The following is a 20903-nucleotide window of genomic DNA, read 5'->3' on the forward strand; positions in this document are numbered from 1 at the left end:
CAGAGCCTTGTGCCGGTGCCCCTCTGTCAGATGCAGCTGGCATCTTTGTAGCCATCCCTGCATTCCTCGAAGCAAAATCTCCACTATGCAGATGAAGGCTTCAGCTGGGAAGCCCAGCCCATCTGGTCTCCTGCTGCTCCTGGTAAAGGGGCTGAGCTCTGGCAGGGAAGAGCCAGGCGTCTCACTGGAGTATTTGCCTGCAGGGGGATTATTCACCCTGCAGCCTGCTTGCCTAACAGGTTTGTGTACTTGGACTTGCTTTTGCTCATAAATAGTTTCCTACTTACTCTGGGATGACTACTGCGTGGAAAGAGCAGGAAGTCAAGAGAGCTGGCAACCTTGCCGGGGGCCAGTGCACCTGGATGGAGCTTCACGGCTCACCAAAGGTTCTGGGTTAGAGCAGCTAGGTCCCTCAGACAATTTACTATGGGGATGAGGATCTCAGGTAAATTCCCGGATCGGAGGTGAAGTGTTTCCACAAGTGGGGCTAGTTTTGGACTGGATCTGGAGTGGTTCCATGTGCCAGAACGGCCTGCTGCAGGCCTGTGTGCAAGGGCTGACTACGGGGTGCTCCTGGGTCTGTAAGGGTCTGTGTTCCGTGGCTGCTTGGGCTGAGGCTGGGAAACTCATCTCGCTGGTGACTGGCAGCTCCCTGTGGCGTTGCTGAGCCCAGACCAAGGGAGCGCGTGAACTAGGTTAGCACAGCAGGTGAAATGGCTCATCTCCCTGTGGATCTGTAACGTTCCCTCCAGCTGACTCCAGTTTCACACCCGGCCCCGGCTCAGTTTCACTCGGCTGCCAGTGGAAAATCCGGAGTGCATATTCTCAGCGGCGGTGGGGCTGAAGGGTGCAGCTCTGTTCGGTCGAACCCCTGCCTTGGGGGGGTGCAGCGGGGTAGGGTGAGTGTGCACTTGGAGATGTGGCCTCCGGGGCTGAATCTCATACTGCCTGGGATGCAGGGTTAGGGACCGGCTGGTGCTGATTCCTGGGCAGGGACCCAAATGCTGCAGAAGGGGTGAGCCATAAATGCAAGTGGATCCAGACACCCCAGAATTTGAGGGAGCTCGGAATCTAGAGATGAATTTTGAAGCTTGAGACTCTCTAATTCCCAACAGAATGGCCCCGCCCCTTGGGACCAGGCCAGGTGAGCGAGAGGGTGCTCCCCTACGCCGCTGGGTGTAGGGACACACCCACACACATGGTCCTGAGGGCCGAGCTTGTGCAGGGTGCCTTAAATGGAGCGTGGCTTCCCGAGGCCTCTCCACAGCACTTGCTTGGGGGATGACTTCGCCAACTCACCAGGCTGGGGAGGGATGGAGGCATCTGCTGGGCAAGGTTGGGAGTTTCGGTGCAAAAGCTTGGGTGAGTTTCTCCCCCATGAGTGGTTTGGCTAGAGAGCCAAGGCGGTCTTTCATGTAGCTGTACGTGGGAGGCCTTGGGTGGTTAGGGCACAGAGCTGGGACTTCTGTGTCTGGCTCTGAGTGGGGGAGGGCTGTCTAGTGGTAAGAGCACAGAGTTGGGCGTCCGGACTCGTGGATTCTACCCCTGCCTCCGAGAAGGAGTGTGCTCTAGTGGTTAGAGTCTCCTAAGCTCTCGCGTGTGCTTCGTCAGTGACTTGCTAGGTGTCCCCAGCCCGGTGACCTCACTTTCCTGGGCCTCGTTGGCTGCCCGTGCAAGGGGTGTGAGAGCAACTTGCTCCTTTCCTGGGCATGGGGGAGCACCCCAAATGAACGGCTTTGCAAAGTGCTTTGAGATCCCCGGGACGAGGTGCTGCACAAGCTTGGGGCTTATGAGGGGTGTGGGCCACGTCCCGCGGCCGAGCAGAGGACAGCATGTCTGTGCCTGTCCCCTGCCGCAAGCACGTCAGGTTGGAGCATGTCCAGGTGCGTGGAGAGCTCGCCTTGAAAGGGCTTTGAACCAGGACGGTTTCCCTGGTGACTAGAGACTCTGAGCCATGTGAGCTGCTGTCCTGCAAGGGAAGGAAAACAAGCAGAGAGGGAGTGACAGGGCTGGAGGAGACGTCCGGGGGAGTTCCCTCTGCCTCCCAACCACCACGTAAATCCCTGGAGCCGGTTGGGGACCAGCCAGAGCCCCGTCTGGTGTAATGTCCCCCCGGGCCCTGTGCCAGCCGCTTTCTGACCCAATGGATCCATTCCAGGAGCAAAGTTCCCACCCGGTTAGGGCCTGTTTGCGAGGCAGCCCCAGCTTGTCTAGGGGGTGAAGCTGATTGGCTGAGCTAGGCAGGACTTTTACCCAAGTCTTGGATGGTGTTTGTCGTGGGTGTCTCCTCTGGAGGGGCCCGAGTGCCACTGGTGGGCTTGTGAGGGGGTGTCTTGTGCTGGCCATACTCCAGCCTGGGCCCAGGGGCCCCTTCCTCGCTGCTAGTTGTAAGTTCCTCGGCTTCTACGACTGGCCATTCATGACCTGCTGGATCTGTTTATATCTCTGGGCAGCTGATGGGGTGAACGTGGGCAGGCCCAGGGGGGTGCCCTGGGGAGAGAGCCCCTGGCACATGTGACATTCACACCTACACGGCCTCTTCCCACCTGACCGCGGTGTATAGTGTGCTTTTAGGTACTGGGACTCAGGACTCCTGGGTTCTATTCCCGGCTCTGCCACTGACGCGTTGGGTGGGCGTGGGCAAGTCACTTCCCTGCATTTCGCCATGCGTAGAATGGGGCTCCTGTCTGTGCAGTGCTTGGGGAGCCATGGGAGGAGGGGGACCCAGTCCCTGCCCTTCCATGGGAGCCTGCGCTGTCTGGCTCCAGTGGAGGCACTCTGCTCAGGACTGATCCGAGCTCCTCTTTGCTCTCTGCTGGCTTGTGGATGGAGCCCGATGCTGAGGCCAGAGATGAGCATAGCTGGCCAGATCCTTGGGACAGGGCAGCCCCAGCTGGTGCTTGGTGCCCCCTGGAGGTGCAGCCCCCTGCCATCCCCAAGAGGGCTGCAGACTGAGCTTCCCATGATGCTAATGCACAGTCCTAGCTAGACCCTTAGCTCCCACAGTGGCAAAAACTTCCCGCACCTGAGAGCTGCCTAGTCCATGGAGCTGCTGCAGCAGCTGGGGCTTGGCCATCACTGCCTAGCTCTGCACTCTCCAGGCTGGCTTCCAGGTCAGCCCAGTAGCACCCTTTCCCCCAGCTCAGCACGCCCTTCCTACTGCTCTCCTGCAGGCCTCTGGCCACTCAGGCTGGGATGGCATGTCCAGCCAGCTCAGCTGCATGGCACAGCTGCTGGAGAGTGGAGCTGGCAGCTGCTGAATAGCCCCAGGACTCTGTCTCTGGAATACCAATGCCCCGGGGCAGGCCTGGGTGGGAGGATGGTCTGAGCTGATGAAATCATCCCCCATGCAAACCCACTCAGGCGGGTGGGGAGAGGCAGGGGGACTGGCCCTGGCTGCTGGCTCCAGCCTGCAGTTTGTGCGTGGTGCTAAATTATTGATGGGAGCAGCTAGCTCTCAGCGGGGTCAGATGCAGCGGAGCAGAGAGCCTGGGCTGAGCAGCTCCAGCCCGCAAGTCCTCGCACTGGGGAACAGGCTCACAACTCCAGCCCTGAACCTCCTGCACTTTCTTCTTCCTCCCTGCTCTTTTCTCTCTCCCCCAGCTCTCTCTCCCTTCTCTCTTTCCATTCCCGCAGATCCCAGCCACACCTGTCCTGCCCCTCCATGGGACAGGGAGGAGAACGCACCCTCCCTTGCAGTCACATTTCCCCCAAACACACACCCCCCAGCTGTGAAACCAGTGCCATGGAGAGGAAGGGCGGGCGGCATGGATTGTGGGCTGCCCCTCATCTCTCTGCCAGGCTGGCCGTAATGACTCTTGGTGGGTGTATGACACCCTTTCATCTTCTCAGGGCTCCGGGTGCCTTGGCATACGAGCCTTTGCCCCGGGAGGAGGTCGTGGCCAGCATCCCACCCATCAGATGACCGGGTCCCTGCCCTTCTGAATGCCTCAGTTTCCCCATCTGCGGAAAGGTGATAACACTAGAGATGTGCCTGACGTCCCAAACCTCCCTCAACTTTGGGAGAGATTCAGATCCAAGCATTGTGAGTTAGAAGCATCTCTGAATAATCCCAGCTCGGTAAAGCAAGGCACTGTTATTACTGTTACCCCGAAAACATTTTGAGTTGAGGGGCTCTGAGGATGTGCTGGGAAAATCTCTCCCTGCTCCCGAAACTTTCTACGGAGAAGAGCACAGGGTGACCTCTCCTACCCTGAGCTCTGCTCACCTGGGCAGAAGCAGGCCCCTCTGCCTTGTGCGGTGCAGGGCACTGGCTGCTGTAAACAAAGCCGCAGAGAATCCAGGGCCCTTGCTTTCTGTTTAGGCTCCTTCTCTCTGCTGCCATCTGTCCCTGTCACTCGCTCGCGTCTCTGCAGCACCCCCTGTGGCAAGTGATCGCTGGGTTTGAGTCTAATTGAGAGGACAGAGCATCCCCAGCATGTGTGAGATCCTTGCCCGCCCTCTGTCCCCTCCTCCCCCGTGTGGGTGGGGCAGAGTGAGTGCTCCGGGATCGGGGTGGGGGTGCTGCCAAGCATCCCAGGAATTTCCCCACCATCTCTCCCGACCTATAGGGGTCTTGGTGACAGATTCTGGGGGGGAACCTCAAAGCTAGGGATGGGTTGGGAATGAGAGGGGGGTTCACGACCCATTCAGTCCTTGGTTTCTCTGCTGAGTCCGCCCACCTAGGGTCAGTTAGCAGCATTTCTGGTGGTGCGCTATGTCCCCCTGGGAGCTGGACTGAGACCTGACAAACTCATTTCCCATGTGGCCACCGAATGGCTGTCAGCCGGGACCAGCTCTCGGTCACCACCCTGCCAGGCTGGATTTGAACCTGGTTGGGATCAGTGAATGTAATGAGTGGTTGTGTCAGCTCTAAGCCTCAGAGGATATCGAGTCACGTTCTGTGGCTGTACTGGAGAGGGGAGCGGGGAAGGCTGGGCTGTCCTGGGCTAATGATAACATGAGAAGCAATAAATCTGTCAGCCACGGTCATGCTCCAAGGCTTAAATGGACTGTCAAATGGGGTCAGGAAGGAATTCCACACACACAGTGACACGCAGACAGATGTGTGCACGCACACACATGCTCCCTGACCTGCTGCAGGTTACATAAAGGGCCTGGGGCATTATGGCGTCACCTAGTTCATCATCCTCTGAGTGGGTGACCCTGCCCTGCACGTTGGGTCGCCGTTGGCCCCAGCGCAAAGTGGGTCTAAAATGCAGCCCCATAAAAAGGTGGTTCCTTCCCTGCCGTGGGGTCAGTGGGTTTCATGTTTGTGGGGACTGCGTGGCTCAGTCTGCTCCGCTCGCCCTCTGTGCTGAGCGCCTGCCCCACCCCAGCACTGGGGACTTAGGAAGGGGGCTTGGTTTGGATTGGATCCCAACCCCCTATTGGCCCCTCTCTGCTGTCTGCCCCCACACAAGTACATCCCCCTTTCCATCCCACCCGCCATAACCCGCTCTAGAACCTAGCTGTGCCACTCCTGAGCCTACCCCATGCTCCTACCCTTGCCAGCCCTCAGGATACGGGGCGCCTGATGGACTTGGCTTCACACAGCCAGGTCCCGCTGCCATGGAGTGGGCCCACTCTGCTGTGCATAAGATTTGGCCATATTCAGCACAGGGCTCCAACCAGCTGGTGCGTCCCCGCTGTGGGGCCTGCTGGGCCTTGCCCCTGTGCATCCCAGCCCCTCCGGTGACCGGCTCAGGGGGTTTTCTCCCCGGCAGTTGGAGAGGGATGTTTGTCTCTCCCGTCCAGAGATTTTAAGTCTCCCACAGCTACATTTTCCAAGTCACCTCCATGCTCCCATAGCAGGGGTCTCCTGCCCCGAATGCTGGCTCGTAAGGGGGTCTCCAGCCTTTTCTCAATATGTGGGGGAGGGGGGCTTCCAGGTCTCTAGCCCCTGTCTGTCCCCAGGGCAGCTTCCAAGCCTGGGGCAGGGTGTGTGCAGCGTGTTGGGGCGGGTGCCCACTGGGGCAGGGACTCAAGGTGCCCACTGTGCTCTTGCTTTGCAGTCAATGCCACCAGCGGTGCCCCCGGAGCCCCAGTCTCCAGGATGTCCCAGCTTTCCTCCCCGCTGAAGCGCTATGGAGACACCTCCCGCTACCCCGCCTCCTCCTACAGTAAATCCCCCACCAGCTACGGCTCCTACTCTTCCTATGGCTCCAGCTTTGTCGCCTCTTACCCGGACAAGGACAAGATCAGCTTCAAGCCGAGCCCCCCCAGCAGCTATCTGCCCTCCGGCCGGCTGCGGACCTCGGGGACCTCCCCGACCAGTAGCTGCGATGCGGGCCGTCTGGCGCTGTGCCCAGAGTCCAGCATCAGGCTGAGCCCGAGCTATGGCCGCATGCTGGCCAGGCCTCTGGGCAGCGGGGGCCTGAGCGGGGGAGCCTGCTATGCCTACACCGGCACCACCAGCAGCCCCACCAGCTACATGGCGACACCGTCCACGCTCAGCCGCAAGAAGTCCAGCAGCCACTCGGACCTGGCGCGGGAGTTCGCCGGGCTGCACACCTCCGAACCCTACCGCCTGGACTCACCCACCCGCACCCCACTCCTCGCCCGCAACCGCCAGGAGCTCTGTGCCCTGCAGAGCCTGTATCAGGCCGCCAGCCGCTCCGAGTACGTCAAGGAGTACCTGGAGTCCTGCAGCAGGAAGGACAGCCGCACCCCCGGCTGCTCCCGCAGTCCCACCCAAGAAGTGCTCACCCCTATGCTCCGGCCCAACAGCCGCTGCCCCAGCCAGCCATGGGAGAGGAGTGAGAGCCGGACAGACTCCCCAGCCAGGGACCCCTCGGTAGGTGCTGCCGGCTTGGCGCGGGGATCTCGTGTGTTTGGGGGGGGGGCAAGTAACCTCGCGGGGCTGCTGATGGGGAGCAGGGACAGGGAGGAGAGAGGCTGCCCATGGGGCGCAGGTGAAGTGTTGGGAGGAGGCCCAAGAATAGAGCAGCCTGAACCAGATCCACCTCCTGATCCAAGCTTTGCAGCTGTTCCCCACCCCCAAACCTGAGCCCCACAGACACTGAGGAGAAGCCACACCTGGAGCCAAATGCTGTGCATGCCCCCCCTGAGCTATAGCTCAGCCTATAGCTGGGTGGGGGCAACTCGGGGTGATGCAGCCCCACAGGCATGCGGCCGAGTGGGTGTGGGCCCGGCTGGACTCACTGATGGGGCTGGAACAAAACATCCTGCCGCCCGTGGCTGATCCACCCTGGGTCTCTGTGAACTGTGGTCTCCAGCCGGCCTGGCTCAGATGGGTGGTGTGGCTTAGTGGGTAGAACACTGGGGCTTAGGAGAGACCCAGCTTCTATTCTCAGCTCTGTCGCTGGCCTGCTGGGAGACCTTGGGCAAGTCACTTTAACCTCCCCGTGCCTTGGGAAGAATGATACGGACCCCTGTGGTAAAGTGCGTTGAGAGCTGCTGATGAGCGTGCTCGAGAAGAGCTAGGTGGAATTATCAAATGGTGCAAAGATACCTCACAAACACCCCCGTGTGCTGTGAAGTCATCAGCTCGGTTGAGTTCCCATCACTGAAACCACCTCACTGCTGACACTGCCCGGCCCCCTTACTGGCAGTCTGGGCAGTGAGGCTAAGGACTGAATGGGTGGTGCATAGAAACTGAGCTACCCTGTCTATGGGGTGGCGGGGGGGGGGGAGGATGGGGAGTCCCTGATCCCAAGCTGCACCTCCCAGATTCACATTCCCTCGGGAGAGGGGTGGGCTGGATTTCCAGTGCCTTTGGGCTTTAAACCACCCAAGCCCCCTCATGTGTCTTTTCCCCTCCAATAGTAGAGGGAATGGGCCAGGATTGGCTCATCCCAGTGAGGTTTCGGGCTGGGGTCTGCTCACAGCATCCCTTGCTCACTCACAATGAGGAGGGGTTTGTACCCGGGGGCACAGCTGGAAGTGGGGGTGGGGGAAGTGCCAATGCCCCCACCCCCTTCAATCCTTTGATCTGGTTCTCATCACCCACGGGAAGGACAGCCCATGGCTGCGGGGGTGGGACCTGAGGTCTGTGGGCTCCGTCCCAGGGCACAGAGCGTGCTTGGGGCAGCTGTGATCTGTGATAGGGCACCTGCTTCTTGCTGGCCAGGTGCTACACATGAAACCTGTTAGCTCGTCACACGCGGCCCAGACCCTGGTCGGGGTGGCTAGTTTCTGGCAGCCCCTGGTGCCTTAGGGTCTGCTATCGGAATGGAGAGAATCCCGCGGATCCTCCCCTGAGCCCCAGCTTCACTCACCCTCCCCGTGCACAGATCCCTGGGAGGAGGCAGGGCAGAGAGGGGGCCCTGGGTTCTTGCCGTGGCATACTCCTGAGAGATTTCTAGGCGTGCCCTGAGCGCTTCTCGGCTGCCTGTTGACATGCTGCGTGTGTGTGTTTGTGTGCGCGTGCGTGCCAAAGCTGATGTTAAACAATTATACCTGTTCTGTAACTCTGGGGATTGGAGTCCGGGAGAGAATGCGAGATGGACACAGAGACCTAATTAGGGGCACTGAGCCGCGTAGCCAACTCACCCTTTGGCTTCCAAGCCTCCCCCTCTGGCCTAGGCTGTGCAGGGCCAGATTCTTCCGGGAGTCCTGTTCCAGGGACCCAGTCCAGCCAGACATCCTCGCACTGTGGCTGCCCTGGGGCAGCTGGGGGGTCAAACTCATCCCCTTCTGCTGCTGCCAGAGGGGGCATCAGCTCCCCTGATGCTGCATCCTTGTGCCGTTGCAGCAACCCCTTCATCATCCCACCGGTAGCGGGTCTGTGCTGCCAGTTTCTGGGTGTTCGGGAAGCCTAAACCGCTGGCTCTGGAGCTGTGGTCACAGCAGGCTGGGGAGAGGGCAGGTCAGGAGGGAGGGGCATTGGCAGAGCTGTGCGTGGGACGCCAAGGACTGGAGTGGCAGGAGATGCAGCCGGGCAGGACTGCATGTGAGACATTTGCACCACACCTGCACCCGCTGCCTCTGGCCCCCGCCCAGTCCGTTCTTTGCTGTCACGAATCACCCCAATCAGCCCTGCTTGTCTGGCACGGACCAGGCAGCGCTTGCAGCTGGAGACGCCCATCTGGGGCGGCTGGTTTGGTGTGTACCAGTTACTGTACAGTGCAAGCTGGGGACACGGTCCTGTTTCCAGAACCCAACCGCACCCCTCCCAGCTGTGCCATGTTGGAGCTTCCTGTGCCCTACTTATCCCAGAGGCCGTGGGGCTGGGCACCTGGACCAGAAAACAGGGTTCCCATGCAGAGCTGATGAGAGGGAGAACAGGTGGACAGTTGTACTGGGGCCCCAAAACACCTGTAACGTGCATGTAAATTCAGTGAAATAGGAAGCAAACATGATGTACCAGAGACCCAAATTTCTCTCCACGGCCCTGTTCTCATGTGACTGTCACTGGGAACATCCAGTCCCTTTCCTCTCTGCTGAGATGCCTCGGCTGCATGCCCTGGGCTGTATGGGACAATGGATCCGTTCAGTGGCACCATTAGGCAAGGGACTTTTTAGCCAGGGAGGGGGCAGCAGCCTTCTCTGGCATTTCCCTGGCTGCTGGTTTCTGGTGAACTGTGACACAGGCAGTGGAGCATTTAATACCCTGGGTACAGATCAGAGACGTCGTGTCGCCAAAGCCCCAGCCCAGGGCTGAGCCTCCCGCGCCCACGGCCCATCATGTGAGCACACGGGACCAGACTGGTCATTTTCCACTTGGATTTCATTCCAAGATCTCGTCTCAGCCCCTTGGTCGCTTTTTCTGTCCCTCTCTGCCCTTCCTCCCCAGGGGAAAGGAGACTGGCTGAGTAAAGGGCCCTGGGCCTGGGACTTGCCGTTGGGCCTTGGGATTGGGCTAAGAGATGGTGACTGGCTTCAAGCTGCTTTGCTTTCATACAAGTTCTGCCCCCCTTGCCCGGGGGGCTCTGTTTTCTCACTGTGGGTCTGTAGAAGGAGCTGGACAAGTGGAGAGAGATCCTGAGAATCAGCTGTGTGGGGAGGGGGGAATCTTGTGCACCCCTGGCCCCCACCCTGCCCTAAATTCCAGCGGCTGGGCCAGGGCTCTAAACTCGGGGATCACATCTGTATTTGAGGGGAAATTGCTTTGGGTAGAGCAGTAACAAAATCCAGCTGCTTGGGGCGGCCCCATCAACCACATCCCTCCTGTTCTCTTACTGCAGATATCAGGCAAAAGCCTGCCATAGCAGGTGTGGCTCCCGGCCCCTGGCAGTGGTAACAGGCACCAAAAATAGCCCCAGTGGGAAGACAGGAGCTGCCCGGGCTCCACAGAGATCAGCCTCCGACAGCGGCCACCACCAGCTGGGCCAGGGGAGAGACGAGGACCCGCGTTGCTCCAGCTCCCTGACCCTAAGCACTTGGGCCCAGATCCTCAAAGGTATTGAGGCTCCCAATCCCACTGGTTTCTGGGCCTTAGTGCTTAGCTTATGCCGCGTAGGGGAGGCACCTACAGTACTGAGGCTGTGATGTGACTGGGACCTACCCGGAGGGCTGCTAGCCAATGCCCCTGTGGGTTAGTCCATCCTGAGAGGCCACTGGCTGATGTCAGTGGCTATTTGTCCACTAGAAGTGTTCCGAGGTGTTTAACCCTGGTGTGCATGCCCCTGGGGCCTTGGAGAAGCTCAGTGGAGACTCTGGGCCTGATCTCCACCCAGTGGTTATACAACCAACCAGGAAGGAACTGGCTGCGGCGGGGCAAGGCAAGAGTCAGGCAAGCTCAGGGCCGGTCCGTGGGGCTGCAGTGCCAAGGGGGTCAGGTTTCAGAGTCCTGGTGAGTGAGTCTGCAGCCGGGTGGCTCAGTCCCTGCCTGGGATGTTCAGAGCCCTCTTGCTGCTGGGATGTCGGCTCATCCCCCCGCCCCAAGGCTGTCTTACACCACGGGATGGGGCAGCCGTAGGCGTCAGGTCATGGCTGAGTACGAGAGTGTCTGGGCTCCAGGGCTGATCTGGGGGGGCAGGACTGGGGAAGCTGCCTGAAAATGCCCAGCTGTATCCAGGAATTGTCTCCTCTGGGGGGCCTCCAGCAGCCCCCAATACATCCCTGGTCAGGCAGGTGGGGACGCTGCAGTTTTCTTGCCCTGCACAGATGCAAACCCAGGTCTGTGCTGTCCTGCCCCAGTCCTGGAGGCTTGGAAGTGGACGAGAGCGGTCAGGAGTCTGGGGGACTCCCCTTTTCCTGCCTGGTGGTCTACCCCTGAGTGGCAAGAGGAGGGTTTTCAGGCTGTTGATTTCTTTTGTCCAGGCATTGCACTGCGGGCACTGGCTGAGGCATTCGCATAAGCAACCGCGTGTACAGCCCTGCCCCGCACACCAACACTAGCTCACACCCCAGCGTGCAGGGCTGCAGCTTGCCAGGGCCAGTCTCCCCTGCGGTGTTGCCCACTGGCACCATGCTCAGCTGGGCTCAGCCCTTTCCCTGCCTCGGACTGAGGCTGAGCCTTGCTCGAGGGCAAGGGGTGCCTGCACTGATCTGTGCAGTTCCCTGGCATGCACAGAAATAGGAGGAACCCCCCCCCCAGCTCTTTCCTTCCCCTCCCAGACTGACCCTGTCTTGCCATGTGCAGGAGCCTGGCTTGGGGAGCGGAGTTGGGGCAGGTTCTCTCCAGCCCTTGCTGGCAGGTCCCCACCAGGGACATTACATAACAGCCTTAATCCCTCCTTAATCCTCCAGTCTCTGTGTCTGACTTTCCCACCATTACTTTCTCTCTTATTTCAGCTCTTGCCCTCTTTCTTAGTGCCCTTTCTCCCAGAGGGGACGGCTTCCCCAGCATCTCTGGAACCACAGCGGCGAACCCTGGCAGGGCCAGCTTGGCCCTTCTCCTCCCCAGGGAATCACACACAGTCCCCTCCCTGCGCAGGACTCTGGGGCCAGCACATCAAAGCCCTGCTCCTCCCTGGTGCAGCTTTGTGTGAGAGCCACAGGTTTGCCCTGTGTTTCTTGGCCAAAATCCCTACGTGCCCTCCTTCCATGGTCCACCCAGAGACAGCTGCATTCAGCAGTAGGTGAGGGATCCTTGCGTTTATCACCTGTGAGGCCCTTGAGAGCATAAAAGCCGATTATTTATCCTCTTCTGTCCCATCTCCCCCACCGCCGTGTAGCTGGGAACAGTTCAGAACTCCGGCCTCCCAGCCGTGGGGCAGGATGGGAGGGGGTGCAGCCGGGCACGACCAGCACTGGGAGGAGCCACTGGCCAAGTTGCGGGGAAGGCAAATCCTGATGCCAGGCTCTAGTCGCCTCCCTGCAGGCTCCAACACATGGCTGGCCACATACGGTCCGTCTGCCGGGGGGTGGGAGAGCGCGGCTGCTCTTGGGGCTGGATGCTTTGCAGAGCACTTGGGTCTGGGTCTACCGGCTCCATGTAACCGCTGAATCTGGCATGTGGAGGCCCAGGCAGGGTGGCTTTGTTCTGGACCTGCTCTGCACAGGTGCCAGTGACGAGACAAGGTAGCAGAGAGTCAGGAGCAGCGTCTGTCTGATCTGTCACCGCGCGCACCCAGCTCTCCCTCTCTCCTGACAGTTCTGTAGCTCCCACTACATTCATGGCTGGTGTGGGGAGGAGTAGGTGTCATTCCCCCACCCCCCCTCATTCCAAACACATCTCCCGCACAGCAGCATTGGGGTGTCCGCTAGGCTGCAGCACCCGGTCTGATGGCTAGAACAGAGGGTCAGGGAAGTTTGAACTCCTGACTCAGTGGGCTGCACTCAGGCTCTGGGTTCCCCTCCAAGCAATGGGGTATGGATTACATGTGGCACTGACCGACCTGTCTCTCGGGACCCTAGGCCTCACGCCTGCCACCACTGTCTATGCAGTGTGTGACACAATCCGGCAGCTGTGGGGGCCTCTCCCCTCCCTGCGGGGGATCATTTACTGGGGTGGGGGGGTTTCAGAGGCCTGACTGGGTCCCCCACAGGCCCCCCATCAGATGTCCTCTGCAGGCAGTGTCATTCCCCATTTGCTGCGCTTTGCAGGTAGGCCGTTCCCACCTCCTCCCCGGAGCCTGGAATGGGGTTACGTCTGCTTTTTCATGTACATGGGCATGGTGGGCAGGAGAAGTCTGTCTTCAGGCTCCTTCCTGTGCCCTGGGCTCGCCCCAGATGCCTGTCACAATCCATCCTGATCCAGGGACTCCCTCCCCTCTGTCACCCTGGTCCTGAGCACCCTTTTCTCCCACTCTGTGATCCCAATCGGCTTTTCCCAGGCAGTGCCTTAGTATTTACTGGGTTAGAACAAAACACGTAGTACGTTCTTAATGGTGACCTTAGCCCGGACCCTGGCCCACCTCCTGCGAAGAGTCAGAGCCTCTCCAGAGCAGCAAGCTTCTGGTTAGAGCTGTGTGAGCAATGGATTTTTCTGTTCGCTGGCAAGTCTGAAAAACCGGGGGGGAATTGTTTCAAGTTAAATCGAAAATGACATTTTCCGTGAATCAAACAAAATTTTTTTTAAATGTTGATGTTGGGCTTTATTCCCCCCCACCCCCGTTTTTACTTATTTATTTATTTATTTATTTATTTATATCTATATATAGATATATATAAGTGAAGGTCGTTTTGAATTGAAAGGTCAAAACAGTTTGGTTTTTTGGGAATTTTTTTTCCCCACTGTTTTTTTCTTCTCCCTTCCCCCCTCCCCCCTCTCCCCCCCCCCATCAACAACGTCCCGAAATCGACACAAAGTTGTGAAGTGTTTTGGTCGACCCAAATCTGCATTTTTCACCCAAAAAGTTTTCATTGGAAGTTGTGCCCAGCTGTAGCCCTGCTCTAGGTTTTGGGGCGTAGGCGTGATGGCATGTAGATGGTACTAGTCGGGGCGGGGGGTGATCAGGAGGTGCAGTGTGGGGGCAGCTGTCCTGGCCGGAGGTTATAGTGCTCACTGATAGTTTAATGTTCTCTGCTGTTTTCCGGTCTTATTTTTTTTTCCGAGCCAAGAAGCAAAATCATAAATAATAATTAAACCACAAACACAAAGCGCCGGAAGCGGCTTGTGGAGAGGGGTACGAGAGGCTGCCGGCCCAGGTTTCCGATCGGTTCTGCTCCATTAACCGGGAGGCGTGGGTCACGCTGGTTACTTGCGGTCACTTTGGAGCCGTTGCGTCTTTGAAGCTGCACTCCCTTGGCTACACGGTCCCCGGGCCGTTTCCCCCTCAACCTCAGCCTGGGCTACTTAGGATGTTGGGTGGTGGAAAGCAAAGATCACAGGAGTTATTAGAGCAAGAATCTGGGAGTCAGGACTCCTGGGTTCAGTTCCTGGCGATGGAAGGGGAGTGTGGTCTAATGGCTAGAGCAGGAGGCATGGGAGTCAGGGCTCCCAGATCCTGTTCTTGTTTCTGGAAAGGAGTGTTGTCCAGTGGTAAAGCAGCATGGACTCCTAAGTTCTAGTCTTGATCTCTGCCCCTGACCATGTGATTGCAGTGCTCCATGCCTCCGTTTACCTTGCCACTGGGGACAACAACCTGGCCCCAGCTGTGAAGCTTCTTGAACGAACATCCTTTCAGTGCTCTGGGAGTCTCGGGTGAAAGGGCAAGGCGGTCAGTCAGCTCCCCCGGAGGGGGCCGGATGGCAGGGCACCCTTTGCTTCCCAGCTGTGCTGGTCGAGCTCCCGGACTTGTGCAGCCCCATTAACTGCCGAGAACATCAGGTGAACTGAGTATCCAGTGGCTGCAGCCACCCATAAACTTGCCGCCAGCTGCTCACGCTTCCGTCCCAACCAGCTCCTGGGACTGGCTTGCGGCCAGTGCCTGAACCCATTGGCCTTTTACTGCCAGCTGGCTCTTGGCATCCTCTCCTGGGAAGGTCACTGCTTGGGAGCTGCACCAGGGCCCCGGGAGAGTGGGGACGATGGGGTCAGCATGTTGCCCGCCCCGTCTTGCCCCCTGCGACAGCTCCTGGGGCTGTGGGTTCGGCTCCCCTCTGGGATCACACACAGCCCAGCTGCGTTCGATCAATAACCCGGCTTCTGGGAAGCCTGTTGTCAGCTGAGTCGCAGGGGCCTTTCTCTGGATTCCGGCAGCCGCCACAGCTGTGTGCTTATGGCCCTGGCTCCTGTTACCCCACTGGCAGCGAGGGACATGGCAAACCCTCATGTACCCCCTGAGGGTGGGGGGGATGGGACAGCATGAAACTGTGGGGTCTAGGGATGCAGCGGCCGCTCTGCTCTGCACAGGTTGTCCCCTGCAATGAGTAACAACTTTCAGCTGCGACTGGCACCAGTGCCCCGGAGGGGAAGGGTCCTGTATCCCATGCCCCACTTGCCCAAGCCAACCAGTCCTCTCCACCTGTAACCAGATTGGAGCTGGTGCCCGCTAGAGGGGAAAGGGCACATGTCCTATTCCCCAGCCCCTGAGCCAGGTTTGTGGTGTCTCGTTACTGACTTGTTCTTTGCATTGCTGGGATGGGAGATGGGTCCATTTGAACCTAGGTCTGGAGGGGAACCGGCCCCAAGCTCTGGGGAAGGGGGTGGGTTGCGCCCCTTGGTTCTGACCTTGGGCTGTCGCCGCAGCTGATGGCTCATTGCAGAGCTGCTGGCAGAGTGGGAAGCTGCCTGGGAGTGTGAGTTTGCACAGTGTGAGTTGGGGCCAGGAGGGTACAGGATTCACCCCCAGGCGCTCCATCTCATAATGACCCCGTCATGCTGTGGGACCTGCTGAGCTGGAGCAGCCTGGTCCCTGGGCACCACCAGCCCAGAATGGTTCCCAGACCTCCATTGGGGGCGCCCTGCCTGGCTCCCCCCAGTTCTGGTGGGTGACTCCGGCCCAACTTGGGGGTCAGTGCTCTCTGTGCCTGCATAACACAAGAGAGGCAAGAGCATCCAGAGCGGGAGGCCTGAGCTGGCCAGGGGGAGGGAGGGCTTGGCACTACCAGGCAAATCCTCTGCCCTTGGGAGTGCAGAGAAAACACTAGCGTGGCTGAGAGCCAACTGGCTGACACTCCGAGCATGGCCTGGAGGGCAAAGCTGGGGCTCATGTGCCCCCTGCTTTCTGGGGCTGCTTGGAAAATATCTGCCATCCCTTTCCACCCCCCCCCCAACCCTCCCCCCCACACACACACCCTGATGCCCTCATGGGGACGTCGCCAGGGAGTTTGAGGGTGAACTAGCTGCCGTGGGAGTGATTGGAGCTTCCACTGACTCTTCTCCCTGCACGAGCCATCTCAGGGTGTCTGGGGTTCGTCTCCCGCTCTGCACTCACCTGAGCAGGTGACAGGCAGCTCCGCCATGTAGCACCCCTGCCTCCTCTCTTCGGATCTCACCCCGGCTCGTTGGTTGCAGGTCACTCTTCTCTGGCTTTGCGCCATCTCCCATTTTCCATGTCTAGTGCGTGATCTGCCAGTTTGTATTAGCGTGGGTCCACTCCAGCTTTGCTATCACGGTGCACGGACAGTCCTGCTAGGGTGGACCCTCTGTCACAGGAATCCTTCGGAGTCTGACTTTCACGTTGCATGGTTGGGTTTGACCTGGTCTTCCCGGTGATTTGGTGTGCATCTGTTTATACGGCGTGCGTGTATGTATACAGTGTACACTTTTGTTTGTGTGTGTCTTCCTGTGTAGGCGGTTTGTGTGTATACAGAGTGTGTGTCTATATACTGTGCATGTGTACGTGTGGTGGGGGGGTGTAGACAGTATACTTTAGCTTGGAAGGATTCGATTTTTGTTGGTCAACATTCATTTTGCCACACACCCACAAACTGATGAAAATACATTTCAATCTATCGTCACTGAAATGGACAGATTTTCTGAAACCCAGCGTCGACTGTCATAGAATACTTATTGTTCCCCTCCCCATAATTTCCCACAACTTTGACAATTGAAACAGATACAAAATGTTAGAAGTTTATAAAGAAACTGACAGTACCACTGAAATGATGTACAAAGAATTGAATTCTGCCAAGCCTACGTACAGGGGGTGCAGAGTGCAGGCCTCTGTGTATGCAGTGTGTGTGTGTGTACACTGTCGGCTGTGAGTTGGGAGCAAGGGTAGGCATTTGTGTCCATGTTGCGTATGTGTCTGTGTACAGTATACTGTGTGTGTGTATATACACACAGTGTTCAATTAAATGACTGTCACGCTTCGATGAGGAAATCTAAGTCCCCTGCAGATGAACACTGCAAGGCGCTGCCTTAGGTATTTTTAAAGCTGCCAGAAATAGTGCCCTCCTCTCATCCTCCAACCTATAGTTAGCTCCCCCAGAACATTTCTGCAGAAGCCTCAATCTGGGGATGGAGGAGGCTACCTTGGTTTTGGAGCAATTAGCATGAAAATAACAACCACCCTGGGCCTCTCCTATCCCTGACTCCTGGAGGGGGGTGGCTTCTGTGCTTCACCCAGTGTGGTTATTAGGAGGCCGGCCCGCGTGCTGGACTTGGGCCGCTCACGTGAGCCGCGCTGCTTAGTGTCAGCTGGAGGCTTGGAAGCCAGTTTGTGCTGGGCAGAAACTGTCAATCTGTTCTTCCAAATACCCAGGAGGAAAACATGCTGAGGCTAATAGTGGAAATTTACCCAGAACAGAAGGTAAAGACACCTGATCCATGGTGCTCTTATGTAAATGCAGCCCCTTGTGCTTTCTATCAGCCCACCCGCCTGGCAGTCAGTCAGTTAACAGACTAACACAGAACTGTATTACTGTGATTGAGAGAGCTGTGTTCCTGAACATGCCCCTGCAGTCTGGACACCTGGGTTCTCTGCCCAGCTCTGCTACTGCCTTCGCTGCAGAAACTCAGGCAAGTCACTGCTCCTCCCTGTGCCTCAGTTTCCCCAGATTGGAAATGGGGCTAATAATATTTACCTGCCTCACAGTCGGCTCTCGTGGGATACCACAGTGATGGGCTCCTTATACACAGATTATAGGAGAGCTTGCACCTTTTGTTTTTGCTTAGCCAGAGCTCCCATTAGGGCCTGGGGCAGTTTTGCTTGAGTAACAGCTTCAGGATTGAGCCCTACTTTGCACAAGTGCTAAATGTAGCAAATCTGTGGCCAGTTGGAAGTGCACAGTAGCAGTCAAGATGGAACCCCATTCCTCCCGCTAGCCCAGGCTCATCTTTCTGAGCCGAAGGAGAATCCCCATTCACTATAAGCAGGGCCTATGGCACACAGCTGTGCCGTTCTGATTTAATTCAGCAGAGGACAGTAGTACATGGACATACTGGAGGCAATATTACAGTTTTATTTCTGAATCACAGGTTCAGTGACGGTTAAAAAGGGAATAAATAGCATGAGGATTTGGGTTGGGGTTTGTTTCCTACTAGTGCGGAAAAAAGAAAGAAAATTAGAAAATAATTACAAAAAATGTGGAGACCAAAAATGTACTGAGAAATAGCAGTTCAGCTCCATCTAATGAGTCTCTGTTGGCACAATTAGCTGTCCGAGCGTTGCCAAGCCCTAAAACAGGAGTCCCCCAAGAGCAGAACTACACCCCCTGTGGGCTTGTCTCCATCCACAAGTTGCACTGGTTTCACTTAAACTGGTTTGAAAATGGATACAAACCTCTGTGTGGCCACTCTTATATCCATTCTGTCACTTTAACTTGCTCCTTGTAAGACTCCTCTGCATGGAAAAGTTGCACCAGACTGTCCTGAATCAGCTTTTCAACCTGTCTAATTAAACTAGTGCAGAAAGCTGGGTGTTCAATAGAAGAGGGGCTTCTTTTATTGCTAACGGACATAAGCTAAACTGCACTAAGCCTCATTTAAATCCTAATACGATCTACATGGCCCTTGGCACCAGGTTAACGAAATGGTTTAAAGTCTTGCATTTTAAGTTATATTGGGGTCACTTTCCTATGTCAGAAAACTATGTTTACTAACACTGGCAAAATTGCTCTAAGTCAGATGCTAGTCTATTTAATTGTCAGAGTTGCCCTGGTTTAAGCCAGTGGTTCTCAGCCAGGGGTACATGTACCCGTAGAGGTTCTCAGAGCTCTTCTGGGGGTACATCAACTTATCTAGAGATTTCCCTAGTTTTACAACAAGCTACATAAAAAGCACCACAAGAAACTAAAATTTCCTACAGACAATGTACAAACTAAAATTGCCTACAGACAATGACTTGTTTACGCTGCTCTATACACTGTACACTGAAATGTAAGTACAATATTTATATTCCAGTTGATTTGTTTTGTAAGTATTGGGTAGACATGAGAACGCAAGCCATTTTTCAGTACTAGTGTGCTGTGACATTCTTGTATTGTTAGGTCTGATTTTGTAAGCAATTAGTTTTTAAGGGAGAAAAGGAGGACTTGTGGCAGCTTAGCGACTAACTAATTTATTTGAGCATGAGCTTTCGCAGCTCACTTCATGGGATGCAAATAAATTAGTTAGCCTCTAAGGTGCCACAAGTCCTCCTTTTCTTTTTGCGAAGACAGACTAACACGGCTGTTACTCTGAAACCTGTTTTTAAGGGAGGTGAGGCTTGGGGCTACACAAGACAAATCAGACTCCTGAAAGGGGTCCAGTAATCTGGAAAGGTTGAAAGCCTGCTTTAAACCAGTTCAGTGCCTCTTTCCATGACGGTAGCGCCTAGGCGCTCCAGTTGTGACCCAGCTTGTGCTCGGGGCTGTACAAACCCGGAACAAAAATTCGGATCAAAGGCGAAAACAGGAGCGAGGCGCTGGAGACAGACGGGCAAGGAGCCAATAGTGCTCAGCGTGCTGGGCAGGGCTTTCGGGCGGCCGGAGGAGCTTTCCGCAGCCTGGAGCCCTTTCACCCTCAATCCCCCGGCGCGACAGGGCTGCTGCAGCCCTGCAGAGCCGCCCCACGCGTGCCCCCCTCGGCTACCCCTTCCCGTCCCGTGGGGGCCGCCGGAGCCAGCTGGATGCGCCTCCCCCGTCTTGATGTCAGAGCCCGCCCGGTGCCGTCAGCAGCTCGGCTTGCACGGAGCGGCGGGGGCCGGGCCGGGCCGGGCGGGGCGGGGCCGGCGAGCCAGCGGAGTTTGCAAGCCGCCGGGAGCCGGGGAGGAGAGCGCCCAGCTGGGGGCGGGCAGGCAGGTCCCTGGCCCTGGCCGTGCTGAGCCGCGGCCAAGCCAGCGCGCCTGGCTGCAGCACAAACTTTCCACGCCCAGGACACCGGGGGATCTCCCCGAAGCTGCCCACCCCCCCCCCCCGTGCCGATGCCCGGGCTCTGACTCCGGGAGCCGGGCAGCATGCGGAATTCCTACACCGTCACCGTGCCCGAGGAGCCCCCCGCTTTCCCCGGCTTGCACAAGGAGCTGCGCCCCAGCAGGACCTCCGTGCCGGGATCCCTGGTGGTCTCCACCTTCGTGGGGCTCCTTCTCAACAAGACCAAGGTAGAGAGACCCCCCCCCGCCCTGTGTTGTCCTGTCTTCGGGGGTGGCCTGCGTCCCCCCCGGGCACTGCCCTGCACCTTAGCTTTGGCAGGGGATGGGGGAGGCTGCCGGCAGTGCCCCTGCTTGGCATGGTGTTAAATGCTGTCGGGGTCAGGGCGCCCCAGGTGGTGCGCTGGCCATGCTGGGTTGGCCACCCAGAGCCTAGGCTCTGTTGGCTGCCCGTGCCAGGTCTGTTGTGTGGGTGAGAGACAGGGTGGACTAGTAGTGAGATCAGCAGCCTCCTGCCAGGACGCCTGGGTTCTTTTCCCGGCTCTGCCCCAGACTCGCTGTGTTCTGTGTTCCAGCCTGCCCCTACCCCATAACGGGGTGGGGATACTCGCTTGCCTAGCTCGGCAAGGAGCAGGGCTGCCCCTCTGGGCCTTACCTGTGACAGCAACAGGTAGCCTGGGAGGAGAACCTCTGTGCACCTGCAGCTGATCCCAAAGGGCCCAGACCTTCTTCTAATGCTAATGCGCTGTAGCTGCCCTTGCCCTCCCCAGACCTGTCCCTGCTGAAGACTGACCCGGAGGGAGGGTGCTGGCAGGGGGGCGAGGGTCTATTGTGCTGGGACATCAGCCCTGCTGTGGCTTTGTGACGGCTGCAGGC

The 20903-nt window shown here is 57.7% G+C and overlaps 1 protein-coding gene across 6 annotated transcripts in view; it reads left to right on the forward strand.

The window, feature by feature from the left end:
* USP2 (ubiquitin specific peptidase 2) overlaps positions 1 to 20903 on the forward strand; it is a 57653-nt gene that overhangs the window by 4501 nt on the left and 32249 nt on the right. For 3 of the 6 annotated variants that reach the window (XM_073321193.1, XM_073321190.1, XM_073321192.1), the window contains one exon: positions 6015 to 6796. In XM_073321193.1, the coding sequence (XP_073177294.1) occupies positions 6056 to 6796 (741 nt within the window). In that variant the 5' untranslated portion in view covers positions 6015 to 6055. Of the gene's footprint in view, positions 1 to 1301; positions 1363 to 3983; positions 4046 to 6014; positions 6797 to 19883; positions 20259 to 20903 lie in introns of those variants that run through there. The other 3 variants (XM_073321189.1, XM_073321188.1, XM_073321194.1) reach the window with 3 other exon arrangements.

The sequence above is a fragment of the Lepidochelys kempii genome, chromosome 22 (genome assembly GCF_965140265.1).
Source record: "Lepidochelys kempii isolate rLepKem1 chromosome 22, rLepKem1.hap2, whole genome shotgun sequence".
Classification (NCBI taxonomy): Eukaryota; Metazoa; Chordata; order Testudines; family Cheloniidae; genus Lepidochelys; species Lepidochelys kempii.